This window comes from Ips typographus, linkage group LG13, assembly GCF_016097725.1.
Source record: "Ips typographus isolate SLU linkage group LG13, UJ_Ityp_2.0, whole genome shotgun sequence".
Taxonomy (NCBI): domain Eukaryota; kingdom Metazoa; phylum Arthropoda; class Insecta; order Coleoptera; family Curculionidae; genus Ips; species Ips typographus.
The window spans coordinates 1,023,570-1,043,681 of NC_138434.1; the positions used below are offsets into that span (position 1 = coordinate 1,023,570).

At 37.7% G+C, this 20,112-nt stretch overlaps 3 protein-coding genes across 5 annotated transcripts; 2 read left to right on the forward strand and 1 right to left on the reverse strand.

Moving 5' to 3' along the window:
- Positions 1–43: 43 nt before the first annotated feature.
- LOC145737313 (annexin B9-like) lies at positions 44–10,084 on the forward strand. 3 transcript variants are annotated; one of them, XM_081991948.1, is made up of 8 exons: positions 44–203; positions 1,236–1,284; positions 1,994–2,155; positions 3,622–3,841; positions 3,896–3,975; positions 4,034–4,280; positions 4,336–4,517; positions 9,519–10,084. In XM_081991948.1, the coding sequence occupies exons 2-8, from the start codon at positions 1,255–1,257 to the stop codon at positions 9,567–9,569; spliced, it is 972 nt and encodes a 323-aa protein (XP_081848074.1). In that variant the 5' UTR covers positions 44–203; positions 1,236–1,254; the 3' UTR covers positions 9,570–10,084. The 3 variants fall into 3 exon arrangements, with proteins under 3 accessions (XP_081848074.1, XP_081848073.1, XP_081848075.1); XM_081991947.1 differs by having other exon boundaries at positions 9,771–10,084; XM_081991949.1 differs by lacking the exon at positions 44–203 and adding an exon at positions 1,024–1,097 and having other exon boundaries at positions 9,771–10,084.
- Positions 9,867–13,168, reverse strand: LOC145737316 (uncharacterized). Its single transcript, XM_081991951.1, has 3 exons — positions 12,977–13,168; positions 11,458–11,629; positions 9,867–11,115 (listed from the first exon to the last, which is right to left on the reverse strand). Exons 1-3 carry the CDS (start codon positions 13,166–13,168, stop codon positions 11,051–11,053), a joined length of 429 nt encoding a protein of 142 aa, XP_081848077.1. The 3' UTR covers positions 9,867–11,050.
- On the forward strand, positions 13,162–20,085 carry LOC145737309 (palmitoyltransferase ZDHHC11). The gene is given in 11 exon segments (XM_081991943.1): positions 13,162–13,304; positions 13,718–13,978; positions 15,598–15,769; positions 16,582–16,760; positions 17,843–18,047; positions 18,663–18,967; positions 19,019–19,172; positions 19,265–19,300; positions 19,302–19,494; positions 19,550–19,712; positions 19,764–20,085. Coding segments are annotated over 10 exon segments (1,716 nt in total). The 5' UTR covers positions 13,162–13,304; positions 13,718–13,895; the 3' UTR covers positions 19,990–20,085.
- Positions 20,086–20,112: the final 27 nt, after the last annotated feature.

The window sequence follows — 20,112 nt, forward strand, 5'->3', positions numbered from 1 at the left end:
ACACAAAAATGCGGCTGAGAGGGGGGCAAAATACAGAACATTTCCACTTCTTCAGCGTTTTCGACGTTTATTCCTGCTGCCAAGCCGATCCTGTACAGTAAAACGCGCATCCGCCCTCAGTCGATCCTTAATTTCTGTGTGTGTGGTAATTTCACTTTGTGGGTGGAACTTTACTGATTTCTTGCGGTTTTTCCATTCCTACTGTAAGTATAGAGTTCTAATTTACTTGATTTACACTAAAATCTGTGCAATGCACCTTATTTTGCACCTGCAGATTAATAAGGTTGAACCATAAACCGGTCAAGTTTCTCCCAACCGTAAATTTTAAGGTACTTGCACCCGTGTATCACATTTTTGCATATTCGTTCGTTAATTGATCGGAATTGGGTATTTCACTATTGAACTTGTAGTATTTAAAAATAGATTGGTTATCATGCTTATAAATAGCCAGTTGATCGGCATATGTTCCACTTTTACCGGCCTATAGTTTTTTCAATTTTAACATTCTTAGAAATTCCTATATACACGCTTATCCATCTAAATATTTAAGTGTGTGCAAACTAGAAAATATTGCAAAATTTTCTTGATTAATTGGGGTAATGGTAATGTATCCGGCAACCACGCATTGTATAGTAAATTTTGACCAATCACAAACTACCCCCTGCAGTGTATGTTACATTGTGCAACACTGCCGGATATGTTTATGTGGTCACGTGACAGAGTTATATACTTTAATATGGCAAGCCCTATCAAATTGCTGTTATCAAAACGCAAACTAAACGTTTAATAAACAAATTCTGTAGGAATTGCAAGTCATAATTTATTTAAATTAAAAAAGTTTGAATTAATTACACAAGAACTAAGAATTAAAATTTGGCAACATTAATAAGTTTGACAATTGTCAAATTTTAAGCGGCCATCTTGCTGTTACAATAACCAAACAAACTCTGAGAAGTAATTAATACTAATTGGCTTATAAATAGGAAAAATTCCTCTCTATATAACACTTTTAAACAATTTACGCTTACTAATAAAAACACGAACAGCAATTCTTTGAATAGGAATTGTAATGTTATTATTCACCAGTGCATAGCAAGGTAATGTTTATTTTAAACCGGTGATGTCACTGGTTTGTTTAATATATTTATTCTTGAATCAACGGGGTACCCAGTTTAGTTGAGACTGACATTTTGTCGAGTGCGGTTTGATTTATTATAAATTTTTCCATTTTACAGCTTGAAAACCCAAAGCAACATGAGCAACCAACAGTATTACCCATTCAAGGTAAGTTGATTTTTATTTATGTAACTAGTTTAGTAGGTGAATAGGGGGTTGAGGGTGAAAACAACCCCAAAAAGCGTAAACAACTTTTGCGGTGCCAGGATGTCTCGTCATTTATTGACCACACTGCCAAGCCTTTTTAAGATCAATAACTCGGTTTAGGATTGGTCAAATGTCCTGATGCACCCAACTCACTAGTCAAATTTGTCACCTATTTTTGAAATTACATTTTCTCAAAGGTTTTTCCTGTTTTTCACTACTACAAGAGGGTTTCCCCCTTAAATTTAAATTAATTAATTTGATTAACTGAAACTAAATTACAGCGTTGTCAGGTTGTCACTAATCCATTTTTCTGAATGATTCATCGTCCGGTGTAGTAAAATCTGTTTTTTAGTCACAATTTCATCATTCTTATTATTGTTTTATCATCGCCTTCAGCCTCGCTATAACTGCTATCGTGTCGTAACCTCGTCAGGAACTCAACCTTCACCGGTATTAGTCATGGACTGATTTACCATCCTAGAAGCATACAAACAACCATAATCAGGGATAATTAGCAACCAAATATGTTAACTTTTAAGTGCAAAAATCGACCAGTTGTGATAAGTAAAACCGGCAAAATCTTTAAGTAAACAGTCTAAAAATATACACTTTTTACAACCACAGGAAATTTGGCATTGAACTTTGTAATATAAAATGGATTTTTTTGCAGTGCACTCCCACCGTTTATCCCGCGGACCCTTTCGACCCTGTGGCCGATGCCGCCACCCTTAAAAAGGCCATGAAGGGCTTCGGGGCCGACGAAAAGGCCATCATCGACGTGCTGGCACGTAGGGGAATTGTTCAACGTCTCGAAATCGCCGAAACCTTCAAGGTACAAGGTTTTTCCATAAAAGTTTGATTGTTGTACGCCCACTTTGTTGCTTAACAGGAAACATGTCATCAAGAATCTTGGAATTGTTTTGGTTTGTTTTTTCATGCAGTGGCGCATTCACCAATTGTACAGATTACAATTTTATTAGTTTTGTTGACTATAGGCCGGATTTTTAGGAATTTTGCTTTTTGTGCTTATTTGCTGCTGTTTCAAAATGGGGAAGCATCAATTTACCAATTTACTGACCAAATGCTCCAAAGCAGTCTAAAAAAATGTAAAAACATTCTAAAATACTGTAAAGCTCCAAAATTTTTAGCAAAAGCTTATTAAACAGCCTGGAAACTTCCAAAAGGTTTTAGAGCAGTTTAACAGCTTCTAAAAGAGTCTAGAACCGTCGACACGGTTTCAAATGCCTTAAAAGCAGTCCAGAAGTTTCAGTGCTTGTTAGACTGTGCAAACATTTTCCAAATGCTCCTAAAGTAGTCTAAAAAGGTGTTAAAACACTACAGAAACTCCAAAATGCTTCTAAAGCAGTCGAATGCCTTCCAACAGCTTTCAGAACAGTCTAGAAGCTCTCAAAACATTTCAGGACAGTCTTTATAGCTCCACGTCCTTATTAAGACATTTCGACAGTTGTGACGTGTTTGACCAGTGTCACGTGATATTATGACACTTTTTAACTGGATTGGAACGTCACAGCTGTCAAATACCATTCGCTCAAGCGACAAAAGTTCATTTTGTCAAACAGAAATTGAAACTTTCACTTTTATAGCTCCACGTTCCTTATTAAGACACAATTCGACAGTTGGTGAGGTGGTTGACCAGTGTCACGTGATATTATCATACTGTTTAGCTTAATCGTTAAGTCGCAACTGTCAAATACCGTTCCAATAAAGCTACAAAAGGACGTGGAGCTATTTCGAACAGTTTAAAAGTTTCTAGAACCGTCTACAAGGTTTCAAATGTCTTAAAAGCAGTCCAGAACCTTCAATGGTCCTATAGTAGTCTTAAAAAAAATTCAAAACACTACAGAAACTCCAAAATGTTTCTAAAACTATCAGAAACCTTTCTAAAGGCTCTGTAACTAGTCTAGAAGCTTCCAAAAAACTTTAGAACAGTCTAAGAATTTCCAAATGACTCTAAAGTATTACAGAATCTTTAATATGCTCATAAACTGTCCAAATACACCTCAAGTAATTTAAAACACTAAGGGAACTTCAAAATGCTTTCCAGGCAGTCCAAAACGGTCAAAAAGTCTCCAAATGCCCTCCAACTAGTCTAGAAGCTCCCAAAAGATATCAAAACAGTCTAGAAGCTTCTAAAAAATTCTGGAACCATCTAAAAATCTCCAAATGCCTCTCTCCTCCTTTGAGGATAATAATTTGGCTTTTTAAGCCCTTAAGTTTACAAAATTAAAGTGTAAATTGTTGATTTAACCACTGACTACATGTGTATGTGTTTTCTAGACATCATATGGCAAAGATCTGATCTCAGAACTGAAAAGTGAGCTGGGTGGCAAGTTTGAGGACGTCATTGTGGCCCTCATGACCCCCCTACCCCAGTTCTACGCCAAGGAGCTCCACGACGCCGTTGCCGGAATCGGAACTGACGAGGAAGCCATCATCGAAATTTTGTGCACCCTGTCCAACTACGGTATCCGTACAATTGGACAGTTTTACGAACAAAGTACGATCGCATATAGTTTTTTGTATTTGTCCAGCTAATCTGTACCTGTTACAGTGTATGGTAAACCGTTGGAAAAGGACTTGAAAGACGATACCTCAGGACACTTTAAAAGACTTTTAATCTCCTTGTGTCAAGTAAGTTAACTGATTAGTTTTCAGGGGTTTTTGGTATGGGGTTTTATGTTCCAATCAGGCAAATAGGGATGAAAATCAGGGCGTAAACGAGCAACAAGCCGAAGCGGACGCCCAGGCCATTATTGAAGCTGGTGAAGGCAAATGGGGCACTGAAGAGTCAGTGTTCAACTCTATTTTGATCACCAGGAGTTACCAGCAACTGAGGGCCACCTTCGCCGAATACGAAAGATTGACCGGTAAAGACATCGAATCGGTGATCAAAAAGGAGTTTTCCGGCAGTATCCAAAAAGGCTTACTAGGAATTGGTAAGGGGGTTTCTAAACTGTCAAAGGGGTTTGATTTACGATTTTCTGGTTGCAGTCAAGTGCGTTAAGAGCAAAGTGGGCTACTTTGCGGAACGCCTGCACGATTCAATGGCCGGTTTGGGTACCAACGATAAAACTTTGATCAGAATCATCGTGTCCAGATCTGAAATTGATTTGGCCGACATCAAACAAGCATTTTTGGATAAATACGGCAAAAGCTTGGAAAGTTGGATTCAGGTTAGTGTTGTCTCATTTTCGGTGGATCATTGTGATCACAAACTTCCAACACATGAACTTAACTAAATGAGATGTTTTATATACAGGGTGATTCAGTTGAGCAATTTAAAGCTCAACCAAATGCTGTTTTAAATAATTCAATTTTCCTAGTACTTCCGAAGATATCCGAAAAAAAACAGAATTTATTTTTTTTTCTTTTTATTTATTTCTAACCTTATTTGAAGAATTATACGATGACGGTTTCGTATTTGACATTGGCAATCATCATCAACTTGTTTTTTTTCTTATGGGCGACATATTAAATGTTTAAACGTTAAAATGTCCGTAAAAAAGTACGAAAATTTGACGGCCTCTAGCGGCCAAACGGGGCAACTTAACCGTGCGCGCTCAACGTCACGTGATAACTCCATTCATTATCTACCTACGATCATATGATATGTCTACAGAAGATGTTTCAAATAATCAGACATTTTCTTGGCCTACTATATGGCCGCCATATTGGATTTAGACTTTTCAAGGGGCCGTTTTAATTAATTTTGGCATGGAGAACATGAATCTGGTGTCCGTTTTGCTGTAACTGCCGTCATTTTGTCATTGGCTTTAAAATTAGCGCATTTATAAAGTTGTCGTTTATCAGTGAATTCAGAATAAAATGCTGTATTTGGTCGTGTAAAAATCCAATATGGCGTCCCTAACAAAAAGGAACGTTGTTGATGTCGTCATCGTATAGCTGATAAAAAGTGGCAACAAAAATGTTTTTTAGGTTTTGGGATATCTCTGCAAATGAGGTTAGAAATAAGTAAAAACTAAAAATCAAAATTTCAGTTTTTTTGAACTTTTTCGTATCTCTTATAGTTAATTTGAATTACCCTGTATATAATCTTATTTCGTAACAAAAATGTAACTTGCATGGTAGTTGTTCATTTTAGTGGTGCTGGACTGGTGTATTAGTTATCGTTCATGTTCTTACACGTTTCCTGCTTTAATTAATTGGGTTTCCTCCATTCTGTCCGCCTTTAAACGACCAACTGCCAATACAATACAGGGTGTTTGTTATTTGACGAGATAAATGGGAAAAAACATTTTCAAATTTCAAAAACAGCTTTCGGTGAATTATTACAGACGTGTATTTTGCCGATTTTCATTTAACTGAGAAATTGAGCATTAAAACAAAAACTGTGACGTCACATGCAGTTTTTCACTGTTTGGCAACGTTGCTACCTTTCGAAACAAGACGATTTTCTGAAATTTAACAGTTATTTTGACAATTGTCACTTCATAGTCTAGCTAAGTAGTCTTCTGAAATCACGTGACAACTGTCAATAACGTCAAAACTGTCAAACTATGCTCAAAAGTTGCATAAATCAGATTACTTTTAAGCAATTTTGTCGTTAAAGGTCTCCTAAAGAAATTATGATGCAAAAACCGTGCGGTTGCGCAAAAAAACTAGTAACCACGCAACTTTGAACCTTCATAACTCAGTTATTTGTCCACCAATCAAGAAAACCTACTAAAGGGGAGTAAATTAGGGTAAAAGCCGCGGATGTCTAAAAATGTGCGATTTTATGGTGAAGCAACTTTGACGCCCCCTAGCGGACAAACCGTATGATCAATCAACTCATCTGGGGATATTTTTGGAAAGTTTGTAATCTGCACTATCTTTTGTTTTCTATGACATTTTGACGTATCTTGTCAAGTAAGGGAGTAAATTAGGATAAAAGCAGCGGATTTCTAAAAATGTGCGATTTTATGGTGAAGCAACTTTGACGCTCTCTAGCGGACAAACGGTATGACCAATCAACTCATGTGGGGATATTTTTGGAAAGCTTGTAATCTTCACTATCTTTTGTTTTCTATGACATTTTGACGTATCTTGTCAAGTAAGGGAGTAAATTAGGGTAAAAGCAGCGGATGTCTAAAAATGTGCGATTTTATGGTGAAGCAACTTTGACGCCCTCTAGCGGACAAACCGTATGATCAATCAACTCATCTGGGGATATTTTTGGAAAGCTTGTAATCTTCACTATCTTTTGTTTTCTATGACATTTTGACGTATCTTGTCAAGTAAGGGAGTAAATTAGGGTAAAAGCAGCGGATGTCTAAAAATGTGCGATTTTATGGTGAAGCAACTTTGACGCCCTCTAGCGGACAAACCGTATGATCAATCAACTCATCTGGGGATATTTTTGGAAAGCTTGTAATCTGCACTATCTTTTGTTTTCTATGACATTTTGACGTATCTTGTCAAGTAAGGGAGTAAATTAGGGTAAAAGCAGCGGATGTCTAAAAATGTGCGATTTTATGGTGAAGCAACTTTGACGCCCTCTAGCGGACAAACCGTATGACCAATCAACTCATCTGGGGATATTTTTGGAAAGCTTGTAATCTGCACTATCTTTTGTTTTCTATGACATTTTGACGTATCTTGTCAAGTAAGGGAGTAAATTAGGGTAAAAGCAGCGGATGTCTAAAAATGTGCGATTTTATGGTGAAGCAACTTTGACGCCCTCTAGCGGACAAACCGTATGACCAATCAACTCATGTGGGGATATTTTTGGAAAGCTTGTAATCTGCACTATCTTTTGTTTTCTATGACATTTTGACGTATCTTGTCAAGTAAGGGAGTAAATTAGGGTGAAAGCAGCGGATGTCTAAAAATGTGCGATTTTATGGTGAAGCAACTTTGACGCCCTCTAGCGGACAAACCGTATGACCAATCAACTCATGTGGGGATATTTTTGGAAAGCTTGTAATCTGCACTATCTTTTGTTTTCTATGACATTTTGACGTATCTTGTCAAGTAAGGGAGTAAATTAGGGTAAAAGCAGCGGATGTCTAAAAATGTGCGATTTTATGGTGAAGCAACTTTGACGCCCTCTAGCGGACAAACCGTATGACCAATCAACTCATGTGGGGATATTTTTGGAAAGCTTGTAATCTGCACTATCTTTTGTTTTCTATGACATTTTGACGTATCTTGTCAAGTAAGGGAGTAAATTAGGGTGAAAGCAGCGGCTGTCTAAAAATTTGCGATTTTATGGTGAAGCAAATTTGACGCCCTCTAGCGGCCAAACGGTATGACCAATCAACTCATGTGGGGATATTTTTGGAAAGCTTGTAATCTGCACTATCTTTTGTTTTCTATGACATTTTGACGTATCTTGTAAAGTAAGGGAGTAAATTAGGGTAAAAGCAGCGGATTTCTAAAAATGTGCGATTTTATGGTGAAGCAACTTTGACGCTCTCTAGCGGACAAACGGTATGACCAATCAACTCATGTGGGGATATTTTTGGAAAGCTTGTAATCTGCACTATCTTTTGTTTTCTATGACATTTTGACGTATCTTGTCAAGTAAGGGAGTAAATTAGGGTAAAAGCAGCGGATGTCTAAAAATGTGCGATTTTATGGTGAAGCAACTTTGACGCCCTCTAGCGGACAAACCGTATGATCAATCAACTCATCTGGGGATATTTTTGGAAAGCTTGTAATCTGCACTATCTTTTGTTTTCTATGACATTTTGACGTATCTTGTCAAGTAAGGGAGTAAATTAGGGTAAAAGCAGCGGATGTCTAAAAATGTGCGATTTTATGGTGAAGCAACTTTGACGCCCTCTAGCGGACAAACCGTATGACCAATCAACTCATCTGGGGATATTTTTGGAAAGCTTGTAATCTGCACTATCTTTTGTTTTCTATGACATTTTGACGTATCTTGTCAAGTAAGGGAGTAAATTAGGGTAAAAGCAGCGGATGTCTAAAAATGTGCGATTTTATGGTGAAGCAACTTTGACGCCCTCTAGCGGACAAACCGTATGACCAATCAACTCATGTGGGGATATTTTTGGAAAGCTTGTAATCTGCACTATCTTTTGTTTTCTATGACATTTTGACGTATCTTGTCAAGTAAGGGAGTAAATTAGGGTGAAAGCAGCGGCTGTCTAAAAATTTGCGATTTTATGGTGAAGCAAATTTGACGCCCTCTAGCGGCCAAACGGTATGACCAATCAACTCATGTGGGGATATTTTTGGAAAGCTTGTAATCTGCACTATCTTTTGTTTTCTATGACATTTTGACGTATCTTGTAAAGTAAGGGAGTAAATTAGGGTAAAAGCAGCGGATGTCTAAAAATGTGCGATTTTATGGTGAAACAACTTTGACGCTCTCTAGCGGACAAACGGTATGACCAATCAACTCATGTGGGGATATTTTTGGAAAGCTTGTAATCTGCACTATCTTTTGTTTTCTATGACATTTTGACGTATCTTGTAAAGTAAGGGAGTAAATTAGGGTAAAAGCAGCGGATGTCTAAAAATGTGCGATTTTATGGTGAAGCAACTTTGACGCCCTCTAGCGGACAAACCGTATGATCAATCAACTCATCTGGGGATATATTTGGAAAGCTTGTAATCTGCACTATCTTTTGTTTTCTATGACATTTTGACGTATCTTGTCAAGTAAGGGAGTAAATTAGGATAAAAGCAGCGGATGTCTAAAAATGTGCGATTTTATGGTGAAACAACTTTGACGCTCTCTAGCGGACAAACGGTATGACCAATCAACTCATGTGGGGATATTTTTGGAAAGCTTGTAATCTGCACTATCTTTTGCTTTCTATGACATTTTGACGTATCTTGTCAAGTAAGGGAGTAAATTAGGGTAAAAGATGAAAGAAACTGATTAAAAGCGACGTGGCCAAAAGTAAAAAAAAACTGCACCTGACGTCACACTTTTACAATTTAAATATGTAAAAATCCAATATGGCGCCTGTAAGAAAAATCAAAAAACAAACACTTCTGTTTACCGGAATTATTATAAGTGGTGAGCTTGAAACTCGTTCAACATATTTTTTTGAACAGTGTACTTTCAGGAATTAACCAGAAAATTTTTTACTGAAATAAAACACGGTCACCAACTGTCAAGAAATTTGTAAGTGCACCACTTGTAATAATTAAAAAAATTGTGCTTCGTATAGTACTAATATAGTACCTTCCCATTGCAGGGTGACACTTCAGGCGACTACAAACGGGTCCTTTTGGCCATCCTCGACTAACTTTTTTTACAATTTTGTTTGTTAATACAAAGAATGCAAAAACGCACTCCATAGTCCAGAAAAATCTCATTATTTAGTAGCTTTTTCTGCATTCAACTGCCACTAGTCGATAATAATAATTGTTGTTTATATAATACTATAATATTGTTACCCTTAAAGTTTTATTGTAATTATTGTTTTCCTTTTTGTGTATATTTTCAGGACGATGTATGTAACGACATTAAGTACGTCCTGGTCGTTCTCTCTACATATTGAACGCCTCTCAACTCGCACAATTTCACCCAAAAAAAATACGGATTATATAAATTAATATATTTAAAACGCTTTAAAAACAGTGTTATAGAGTTAGTCTAAGTGGCCTTAAAATAAAAAAGTGTTTCCAGCCTGATTATAATACCATACAACATATGGAGTGTATTTTGATGTTTTTAATTTTTTATACCAATAAAGTTTGATTTTTGTATTGCTCGTGCTTTAAAATGTGCTTAATATTAAATATTCTTGTCAATTTAAAATGTGTGTTTTTATTTGACAACCGAAAAATAATAGTATTTTACGTAACTAGTGCCATAGACTAGATGATCTAGTGCTAGTGCTGTAAGAAGCATTTTACGCACGATATGGAAAAAGTTACTGTGTTCCATTAGTGCGTAAAATGCCTTAGAGCACGTGTGACGTACTATACTTTACCTACGACCAAATGGAAAATCCTGTTTTCGCAATTCATATAATTCAGAGTAACTTTTCATTAAAGAACAGTCAGGGACAAAATCGCTTGTGAAACATACTTGGAGTGGAAAAGTGACAGTTCTAAGCACATTTTTGAAATCCTCATAAAATTTCCTATCTAATAACCTGGAAAAACACTAAAAAATCGAGTACAGTCAGGTAGAAAAACGAAGGCAAAGTTTTAACTGACAGAAACACAGTTTGAAAGACAGTCAAGAACAAAATCGCTTGTAAAACACACTTGGAGTGGAAAAGTGACAGTTTTAAGCACATTTTTGGAATCCTCATGAATTTTCCTATCCAATAACCTTGAAAACATAACAAAATCGAGTATAGTCAAGTAGAAAAACGAAGTCAAAGTTTGATTTGACAGAAACACAGTTTAAATAACAGTCAAGAACAAAATCGCCTGTAAAACACACTTGGAGTGGAAAAGTGACAGTTTTAAGCACATTTCTGGAATCCCCATCAAATTTCCTATCCAATAACCTGGAAAAACACAAAAAAATCGAGTACAATCAACTGTATGAACCATCTCTATCAAATATACTCTGATAAAGAAAGAAATGTAAACAAAATCAATTTCTCCCGACATTAGAGCGATAGTTTAAAAACTGTGCGCTTTTTTTTACAACTGTTCGTAAAGAGGTTCATTACGGTAAACGGTTTTTACTACTGCCAAAAATAAAAACGTAATAAATTACATATTATACTGTTACAATAATACTAAAAGTATTAAATTTGATCGGTCCTCAATGTCGCATGTAGTGTATTTTTTTCCCCATTGTGCATATCTTCAATAAACAGGGCGTGAGAGCTGAAACAGATGTAAAAGTGTTATTTTTACAACAGTACATCATTAATAAGTCCCTAACCACCCTTAAAAACGTCTAGTTCTGGTATTTGTGATGCGTTTCGCAATAATAAATACAAGTTTACATCATTAAAGGTTTCAATCGATTTGGAAGCAGTAAAGTGTCTAAAACAGGGATGGATTCAGTGTACGGGTTAATATTGGATTTTTAATTTTTAAAAATCGTCCGTCATTCATGTCAATTGGACGGTTAAACGGTTTTAAACTTAAAAATTAAAAAGCTCATCTCAGCCTTGTGATTGGTCAAGAAGCTTTCAGCTTGCTCGACCAATCAAGAATACTTACATGGTCCTCGTGGTATAAACCGTTTGCCTCTTTCGGTGGTAGTTTTGGTCTTGACGACCACCAAACTCTGCTCGATTTCGTCTTTCTTTATTGTAGGATAAGCGGCCGTTTCCATCACTTTCCTGTAGTTGAGTTCGTGCAGTCTCATGTTCAGCATTTCCTCCTTTTTGTGCTGAAATCCACGTAATCGCAATAAAACCACATGATGTTATTAAGTCATGCCCAATATTAGCGTGGTTGTGAGAAATCTGGGTGATAACCTTTTGCGTGATTGATGAACAAATTCACGTTTTAAAGTCTTCGAACTTAAAATTTCCACTAAACCAGTGTCAAGGGGGTCAGATAACCCATCAAACGTCGATAACTCAAGATTTATAGACTGCTGGACGCTTCAATTATTCTCAACACGCCATTATCTTTGTTCTTTATAAGTTAATTGAATAAGTGCGATTACTATACAGGGGGCGTTTCAAAATAGCTACTTCAACGCACGTACTATATATTTGACATCAAAAAATGACAGGAGTTCCTATAATCCCTTTTCTATGCACACGCATTAATTAAAGCGAGACGCCAGATGCCACGATAGTACGAGGGCTTGTGTAACACACACCCTGTATTAATAAAGTGACTTATCAGACAGTTTGTTAATGTTGTTCGACACCTTAAATGCGTTGTTTTCCACATTATGGCAAAGGTTAAGTGTTTTTAATGTCACAATTATATACTGTGGGTGAATGAAATTTTGTTATGTAGCTTATTGGGTCATTGGTTAGGACACCCTGTATGTTATTAAGCATCCAAATTCAGGAATAATAAATTAAGAGAGTATTTAGCTTGCAATGATTTTTAGTTTTAACGGCGAAATTCAACCGTAATACATTTTTTTTTATTAATAAATTAAACACTAAAATACAGTTTTACAGCTCTGCCAAACTTAAGTCTGAAGCTGAAAATTCAGTTTTGTTGACCGACTAACCCATCTAGTTACACTATAAAGCTCACTGTTTCCCATCTGACAGAATGGGCCACTCTTGACAGATTTGACATTACTGTCAACTGTCCACAGATTGATGAGCGGCAATATGGCGGTAAGTTTGGAGTGCTGTGTTGTGCTTGCATTAAAAGTTGTCGGTATTTAGTGTATTTTCAGTTAATAAGTGCTTTCCGTACGGTCTGCGAGTGGATAACTTCTTGGGCAGGCAATTTTCAAACTTAAAAAACTTTGAAAAGAATCTTCATGAAGCTATTAACCCACAAATCTTACAACTGAAGTGACAAGAACAACCAGAAGTACGTTGGTATGTTTTACAGCTTTTTAGAGTGCAATTTTGATAGTTGTGAGTGTATTTAGGACATGCAATTTCTCAGGATTAACTTTACAACTTGCAAAAAAGCTCCATGAGGCTATTAACCACAAATCTGACAGAATCTGACATGGATGCTTTTTTGATAGTAGAAATCCTAGTAAAATGATCAACCAAACCAATAAATCAAGTATACAATCAAAAATACTTACAATAAAAGCGATAACATGTTGGATCATCCGTTTTTCCTCGTTTAAACGCGTTTTAAGGTCGTTTAAATTGTCAAAAGTGGGTCCGAGCATCACGGTGGTACTGGACGCGACGTACCGGACGTGTCCGCAAAACACCAATAGAAAGACCAACACCAGCTTCATTGGACACTCAAAAACTGGACAAGAACACATTTTTTGTGGAAATTTTCCGCCTTTTTGTCCACAATGGTCGGCTAAGTCGAATCGCTGGCAACGAGGTGGAGATTATGATAACACACAACGAATCATATGTAAAGAGGTGCAACATTGATATTTTCGCCGATCTTGTGTAAGTATTTATATAAGTGCGTGTGTGTGGTGGATGGTGTAGGGGAATCTTAGTAAAGCGCCCCCAAACGGCCTTTTCTTTAACTTCTCATCGTGTTTTTTTGTTGTGCTACTTTTTTTTTTACTTTGTTTTTCGTGTACTACCTCCAGGGTTGTTACACTTTTGACAGTTAATAACGCTTTTCTTGACAGCACTAGATATGTAAATGGTGGACAACCCTAAAAATGACATTTTTCTGAAACTGTAATACTCATCAGGGTTGGCCATTTTTACCAATGTTTTATAGTAACAGCATATAATGACAAGTGACACTAAATTCTAGGCTACTGTGTATACTAATATATAATTGTACACAAAAAAAACAAATACTAATTTTTGATTTAATTAATTAATAAATTCTTTGATATCCTAAGCACGTCACTGTTTGGAGGATGATTATTAGAAAAAGTACGCCACTGGGTTTTAAACGTCATGGGTCGATACAGGACCGGCCCAGAGGGTCGCAACGTCCTGGAGCACGCCAGTGTACACGTGACTGCAACACCGTGAGGACGCCGCCCCCCGTGCCCGTCATGGCCGTCCGCGTCGTCCATGGCTTCGGAGGAGATGCCGCCCCCCGAGGCTACTCGGATCACCCTTGAGCCGCCCGCAGGCGGCAAGCCGCGCAGGTCTGGGTAAGCTAATTATTTACCACCTTCATCTTTTACTCTTAATAACAATGTATCTGCAACGGAAATGACGCAGAGTGACCTGAACTGATTTTTAAGCAATTTGGCAACACTGTAAGCAAGAACCAACTTTGGAATTCAGTGTCAGTTTTCTGAAGTCAATAAGGTTCAAATTTGATTCTCATCAATATGTTTGTTACAATGGTAAATCCTGTTCAGACAGTGATACGTTTCAAGGTAAATTCGACCTTATTGCATGATTTTCTTATAATAAAGTCAAATCATCATGTTTCGCTTAATTTTTTTTCTACGACAATCATAAACCACTCAAAATGTAGCTCAGTCTTCTTAGCAAATGTTCAAAATTTCCTGTAGTGTACAGGGTGTGTAGAATAATACTTTGGGTCACTCTGTACAGTTTAAAGTTTAGTTCACAAAAAATGGTTTTCAGTATTTGCCCATTCTAGCACTTTTTTCGTTACTCTACTGGTTTTTCAGATATTTAAATTGTCAAAAGTCAAAATGTTTTATTACAAATTATCAAATCATTTTTTCTTGACAAAATTAAGTAAGAATTTTAAATTAGTATATCTTGCTTAGTTTTTGGTCTACGACAGTCATCCACCACTCAAAATGTAGCTTACAGTCTCCTTTTTACAATTGCAGCCTTGAAAATACCCAAAATGCTCGGTACTATACCGGGTGGGTACAAATTCAAAACCGTGACAATTTGAGACACTCTGTACAGTTTGAACGTTATTTAAGCGCCTTTAAAGTTATGGGGTTATGTTAACTAAGCTTTTTGATAATTTTTTACACTTTTTTCGTATTTCCACTTGTTTTCCAGATATTTAAGAAAAAAATCATTTTTTCTTGACAAAATGAAGTAAAAATTTCAAATTAGCATATCTTGCTTAGTTTTTGGTCTACGACAGCCATCAACCACTCAAAATGTAGCTTACAGTCTCCTTTTTACAATTGCAGCCTTGAAAATACCCAAAATGCTCGATACTATACAGGGTGTGTACAAATTCATAACTATAAACATTTTGGGTCACTCTGTATAGATTAAACTTTATTTATGCTCTTTTAAGCATGGGGTTAGGTTAATACAGCTATTTCGAGTATTTTTCTACTTTTTTTCTAACTCTGCGTGTTTTTGAGATATTTAACAAAAAGTAGTTTAGTGTCAAAAATCAATTTTTTTTTAAATTATAGTCGGAATTTCAAATTAGCATATTACCTTTATTTTTTGACTTTTTTGTAAAATTGTTTAAAGTCCAGTTTTGACCTAAACACAAATCGGTTGTGAGAAAAAAATTTGTACAGTTTGGTGCATCCAGTCACTTTTAGGCCTTGTAACTCCTTAAGAAGGCCCTTAAGGGCAAAAGCCCCTTAATACAATCTTGTAGAGGATGAAATTCCCTACAACTTTCATTCTTTACACTTTTTTATAGCTCCTTAAATAACGGAGCTACGCTAAATCAAAATGGAGTTATTGAAAAAAAAAACAATTTGGTGCGTCCAGTTACTTTCAGGCCTTGTAGGAGGCCCTTAAAGAGTTACAATATGGCAACAATGCTAAAACACTGTGTAAAGAGTATATACGGGGTGATTTCACGTAGGTCGGTGAGGCTGCGCAGACAGCACGGGCTGCAGCCGCCCCTGCATCCGCTCCAACTGTGCGGCTGGCTCACTTTGATTGTGCTGGGCGCCGGCGCGCTTCTCTACCTGGTGCCGGCCCTGCCTTTGTACGCTCAACCCGCCGCCGCCGCCTCCACTTCTGTTCTTCTACTGGTAAGACATTTGACAACTGTCATCTTAATAGTTTCGTCACAACCGTCAAATATAACGTTTAAACATTAAGTCCCTAGAGGGCGTTAAAATTGAAAGTTTTAAATTGCCCTCGCCATGGCACGTTTTACTAACTAATTCGGGGTTGAATTAAACAACCCCCGTTTAAATGTGGCAACGTTGCTTTAAGAGATTTTGTATTTGAACCTTTCCACGCAAATGTCTAGACCTTTGCACGATTTAAATGTCAAAAGCTAGTAAAGGTCGTTTAATCAAATGAAGCTTCAAAAATTAAACTCTTTATGTGAAATAATTGGGATTTACGTAATTATCAAATGCTTTGTGATTGGCCAAAAAAAAAAAGTAGCAAGCTGTGAGCTGCTTTTTTTTGACCAATCACAAACTACAGCCTGCAAATTGTCAATTAATTGAAATTCTCACTTTTTTTGTCATTAATCCATTTAATCAACCACTCTCTCTCTCTCTAAGTTGAATTTAGGTCACTTTTAAGCGTTTTCGGGGTATAAAAGGCTTTCACCCTAATTACAATGTCGTGGGTTTGATGACCCCTTATTTGATTGACTCCTGGGGGAAATATATTAAAATCCCGCTTAAAGTGAATTGAATTTTGTTTGAAACTTTGAAAATTCACCACAAATTCAGTTTTTACCTTAGAAGCTTCATTTTTTTACACAATAATAGCCCAAAGTGTCTAGAATATTGTGGAAAATTTTCATAAATCCCCCTTCTTAAATTGAAGCTTGAAATTAATTATAATAAACATAAACAAAAATTGAATAGATGATGGTTTTCAGATACATTTAGCCGCCCATTTGGCGGCCGCCCTCATTGACCCGGCCGAGGAAGCTTTGCGTGGCCGCGCCCTGTTGCCGATTCCTCAATTGGACAGGGCTAAACACTGTCACGTGATTGAGGGTGGCGTCTGTCATCTGTGTAACGTCGTCGTGTCCAGTTTGAGGACCAAACATTGCAGGTTTGTGGCGCTTCAAATTTTGACACTCACTTGATTTTGTTATGTTTTTTCAATTTGTTGGATAGGGAATTTATTGAGGATTCCGAAAATGTGCTTGAAACGGTTATTTTCTCACTCCAAGTGGGTTTTACAGGCGATTTTGTCCCTGACTGTCTTTCTGGCAGTTCAAAGTTTAACACCGTTTTTCTCTCTGACTTTACCTGATTTTTTAGTATTTTTTAACATTATTGGATAGGAAATTTAATGAGGATTCCAAAAATGTGCTTAAAACTGGCATTTTCTCACTCCAAGTGGGGTTTACCGGCGATTTTGTCCCTGACTGTCTTTTCAAATTGAGTTTCTGGCAGTCACATTTTGACACCGCTTTTCTATGTGACTGTACCAAATTTTTTTGTGTTTTTTTAGGTTAATGAATAGGAAATTTAATGAGGATTCCAAAAATGTGCTTTAAACGGTTACTTTTTCACTCCAAGTGGGTTTTATAGGCGATTTTGTCCCTGACTGTCTTTTCAAATTGGGTTTCTGGCAGTCAAACTTTGACACTGCTTTTCTATGTGACTGTACCAAATTTTTTTGTGTTTTTTTAGGGTATTGAATAGGAAATTTAATGAGGATTCCAAAAATGTCCTTAAAACTGTCATTTTCCCACTCCAAGTGGGTTTTACAGGCGATTTTGTCCCTGACTGTCTTTTCAAATTGAATTTCTGGCAGTCAAACTTTGACACCGCTTTTCTATGTGACTGTACCAAATTTTGTAGTATTTTTTCAGGTTATTGGATAGGAAATTTAATGAGGATTCCAAAAATGTGCTTTAAACTTTCATTTTCCCACTCCAAGTGGGTTTTACAGGCGATTTTGTCGCTGACTGTTTTTTCAAATTGGGTTTCTGCCAGTTCAAAGTTTGACACCGTTTTTCTCTCTGACTTTACCTGATTTCAAATAATTGATTGAAAAAAACAAAATAGAGTGGGTTAAACTTGGACGTCCCTCTAAATTGCCTGTTGAATATTTGATGAGACAAAGCAAATGTGACCGCCCAGAGTATATCGATTATTCCTGTACATTAATAATCTAAATTGCAGTTCCTGCAATAAGTGCGTCGCTAATTTTGACCACCATTGCAAGTGGTTGAACCATTGCGTGGGCGGCAGGAATTACGCGCCATTTTTAATGTGCGTGAGCAGTGCGGTGGCGGCTGCCGCCCTTGTGGCCGCCCTAGCCATGGCCAATTTGATCTATCATCAGCTGGACAAACGCGATCTATCCGATGACGTAATGGCCGCCAAGGTATGTACTCTGCAACCCTACAAACATTTGAATGTTTTGTTGGTTGCCTACACTGTATTAAATTAGATTCCTAATTTGAGCGAAATTTTTTGTGCATTTTTCCAAAAATTGTCCATAACTTGCTTATTTGACAGTTGCCGACCAAAAGTGATTGAAGTGAAAAGATAGCTCAGATCGTAAGCTTTCCAAAAATGTGCTCATTTAAGTTAATCGGTTGCACCGTTTGGCCGCTAGAGGTCGTCAAAGTTAAGCTTCACAGACCTTCAAAGTGATTTAACCACTTTTGTTTCAACCTAAAATAATTCAGTTATTTAAACAGTCAGGACAAAAGGTCACTGAAGGTAAAATATAGTCCAGACCAAAGGCTTTGCAACGGTGTATTCAAAAGAGGTTATAGGTGTGATAGTTTGACCGCTAGAGGGCGTCAAAGTTAAGCTTGATTTTTACACAGTTTTTGAGATATTTCCGAGAAAGTAAAAATTGCTTTACACTTTTTTTGGGACACCGTTTATTCAGCCGGTAATCTGAGACACTCTGACATCCATTTTGTCCCAACTGTCAAATTTTTCCATACTTTATAGACACGCTGTATATAATTTTTTTGGGTTAATACAGGAAGAGTTAAACGTTATGAAGCTCAACTCAACCGTCCCGCCCTTACCGTTTCCCTCCTCGTTGCCGTCTAGTGACGCGGCTTTTTTGGCCGTGGTCGCCGCCTTAGGACTATTAGCCGCCATCACCGCTGGATTGTTGCTGCATTTGTGTTTTTTCCACATCTACATATCCTTCCTGGGTCTGACGACGTACGAGTACATCCGGCAACAGCGTCAGACCGGGGCGCAGCCGGGCACCGCGAGCGCCGCGCAAGCTGAAAGCTTCCAGTTGCAAAGCGAGCGAGCCAGTACAACTTTAAGACACAGGTGAGACAAGGATAACGATGTCGAATCGACCAATGAAGGAGGTGTTTTCAGACCGGTCAATTTGGAGTACGAAGGACGTTCCAGGACGACTTTCTTCAGTTGCGCCGTGTTGGAGGAGACGTTCTCCAGCTGTAATGCCGAGCCCACTCCCACACCTCCCACTACTCCACAAGACTGTCAGATGTGCGTAATGACCAACAACTCGGTAAGTATTTGATATGTTACGTGACTAGTGCTGTAAGAAGCGTTTTACGCCACGATATAAAAAAATCACAATTTTGGGACTCTTTACATCAGGTTGCTCCAGAAATAAAATTACCGGCAAAAAAAACCGAGACGTAAATGGAATTGTTGCGTTTCGGTGCCTGATAGTCCTGATGACCCTCGCGCACCCCCGGAACCTCGTCTCATGTCACTCTGCAAGCACAATAAGTCGAAAAACCAAAAGAAAACGGTCGAGGGGCGCCACCATCGCACTCACGGTCACTGGTCTAGCGCCAAAGTCAGACTGTTGTTTAGGGTTTTAGGTATACCAGTTAAACCAATCTAGCAACTCTGTTTGACAGAACAACAATTTGACAGTGAATTTAGGTCAGCAAAAGAGACGAAGTCAACCGTCCCAAACCAACTCCACCCCCAAACTATCCCCCGTTCAGACTGTAAGCAATTTGGTGCCAGTGCAATGCTACCCTGATGTGTCCAGGAGGGCGAACGCCCTCCCAGCCTTACCAACACCACCTAGACGGTAATAAGTAAAACAAATGAAACTAAAAAAAAAAAACTGAAAACATTCCAGGAGATTGATAAGCGAAACTGAGCTGGCAAACGCGCTCACCATGCTGCAACAACAGCAACGTTGCGCCGGTAGGAGGCCGTCAGTGTCACGACGGCGTCGACGCAGCGTCGTGCACCGGCCCAAAACGCCCGCGTTATCACCAATCAGGGAGAGCGGACTAAGCAATCCGGCGTCTCCCTCTAGACAGACCTGCGCCATTGCCGGGAATTGCACCAATCCCAGTTAGTGGTGGACGATTAGTGATAACTGTATATATTCTGACTGTTGAACGCTTTCAAATGTTGTTTATATAATATTTATTATTATTATACGTATTTTCAACAATTCTACCCTATCGTTTTTCTTGACA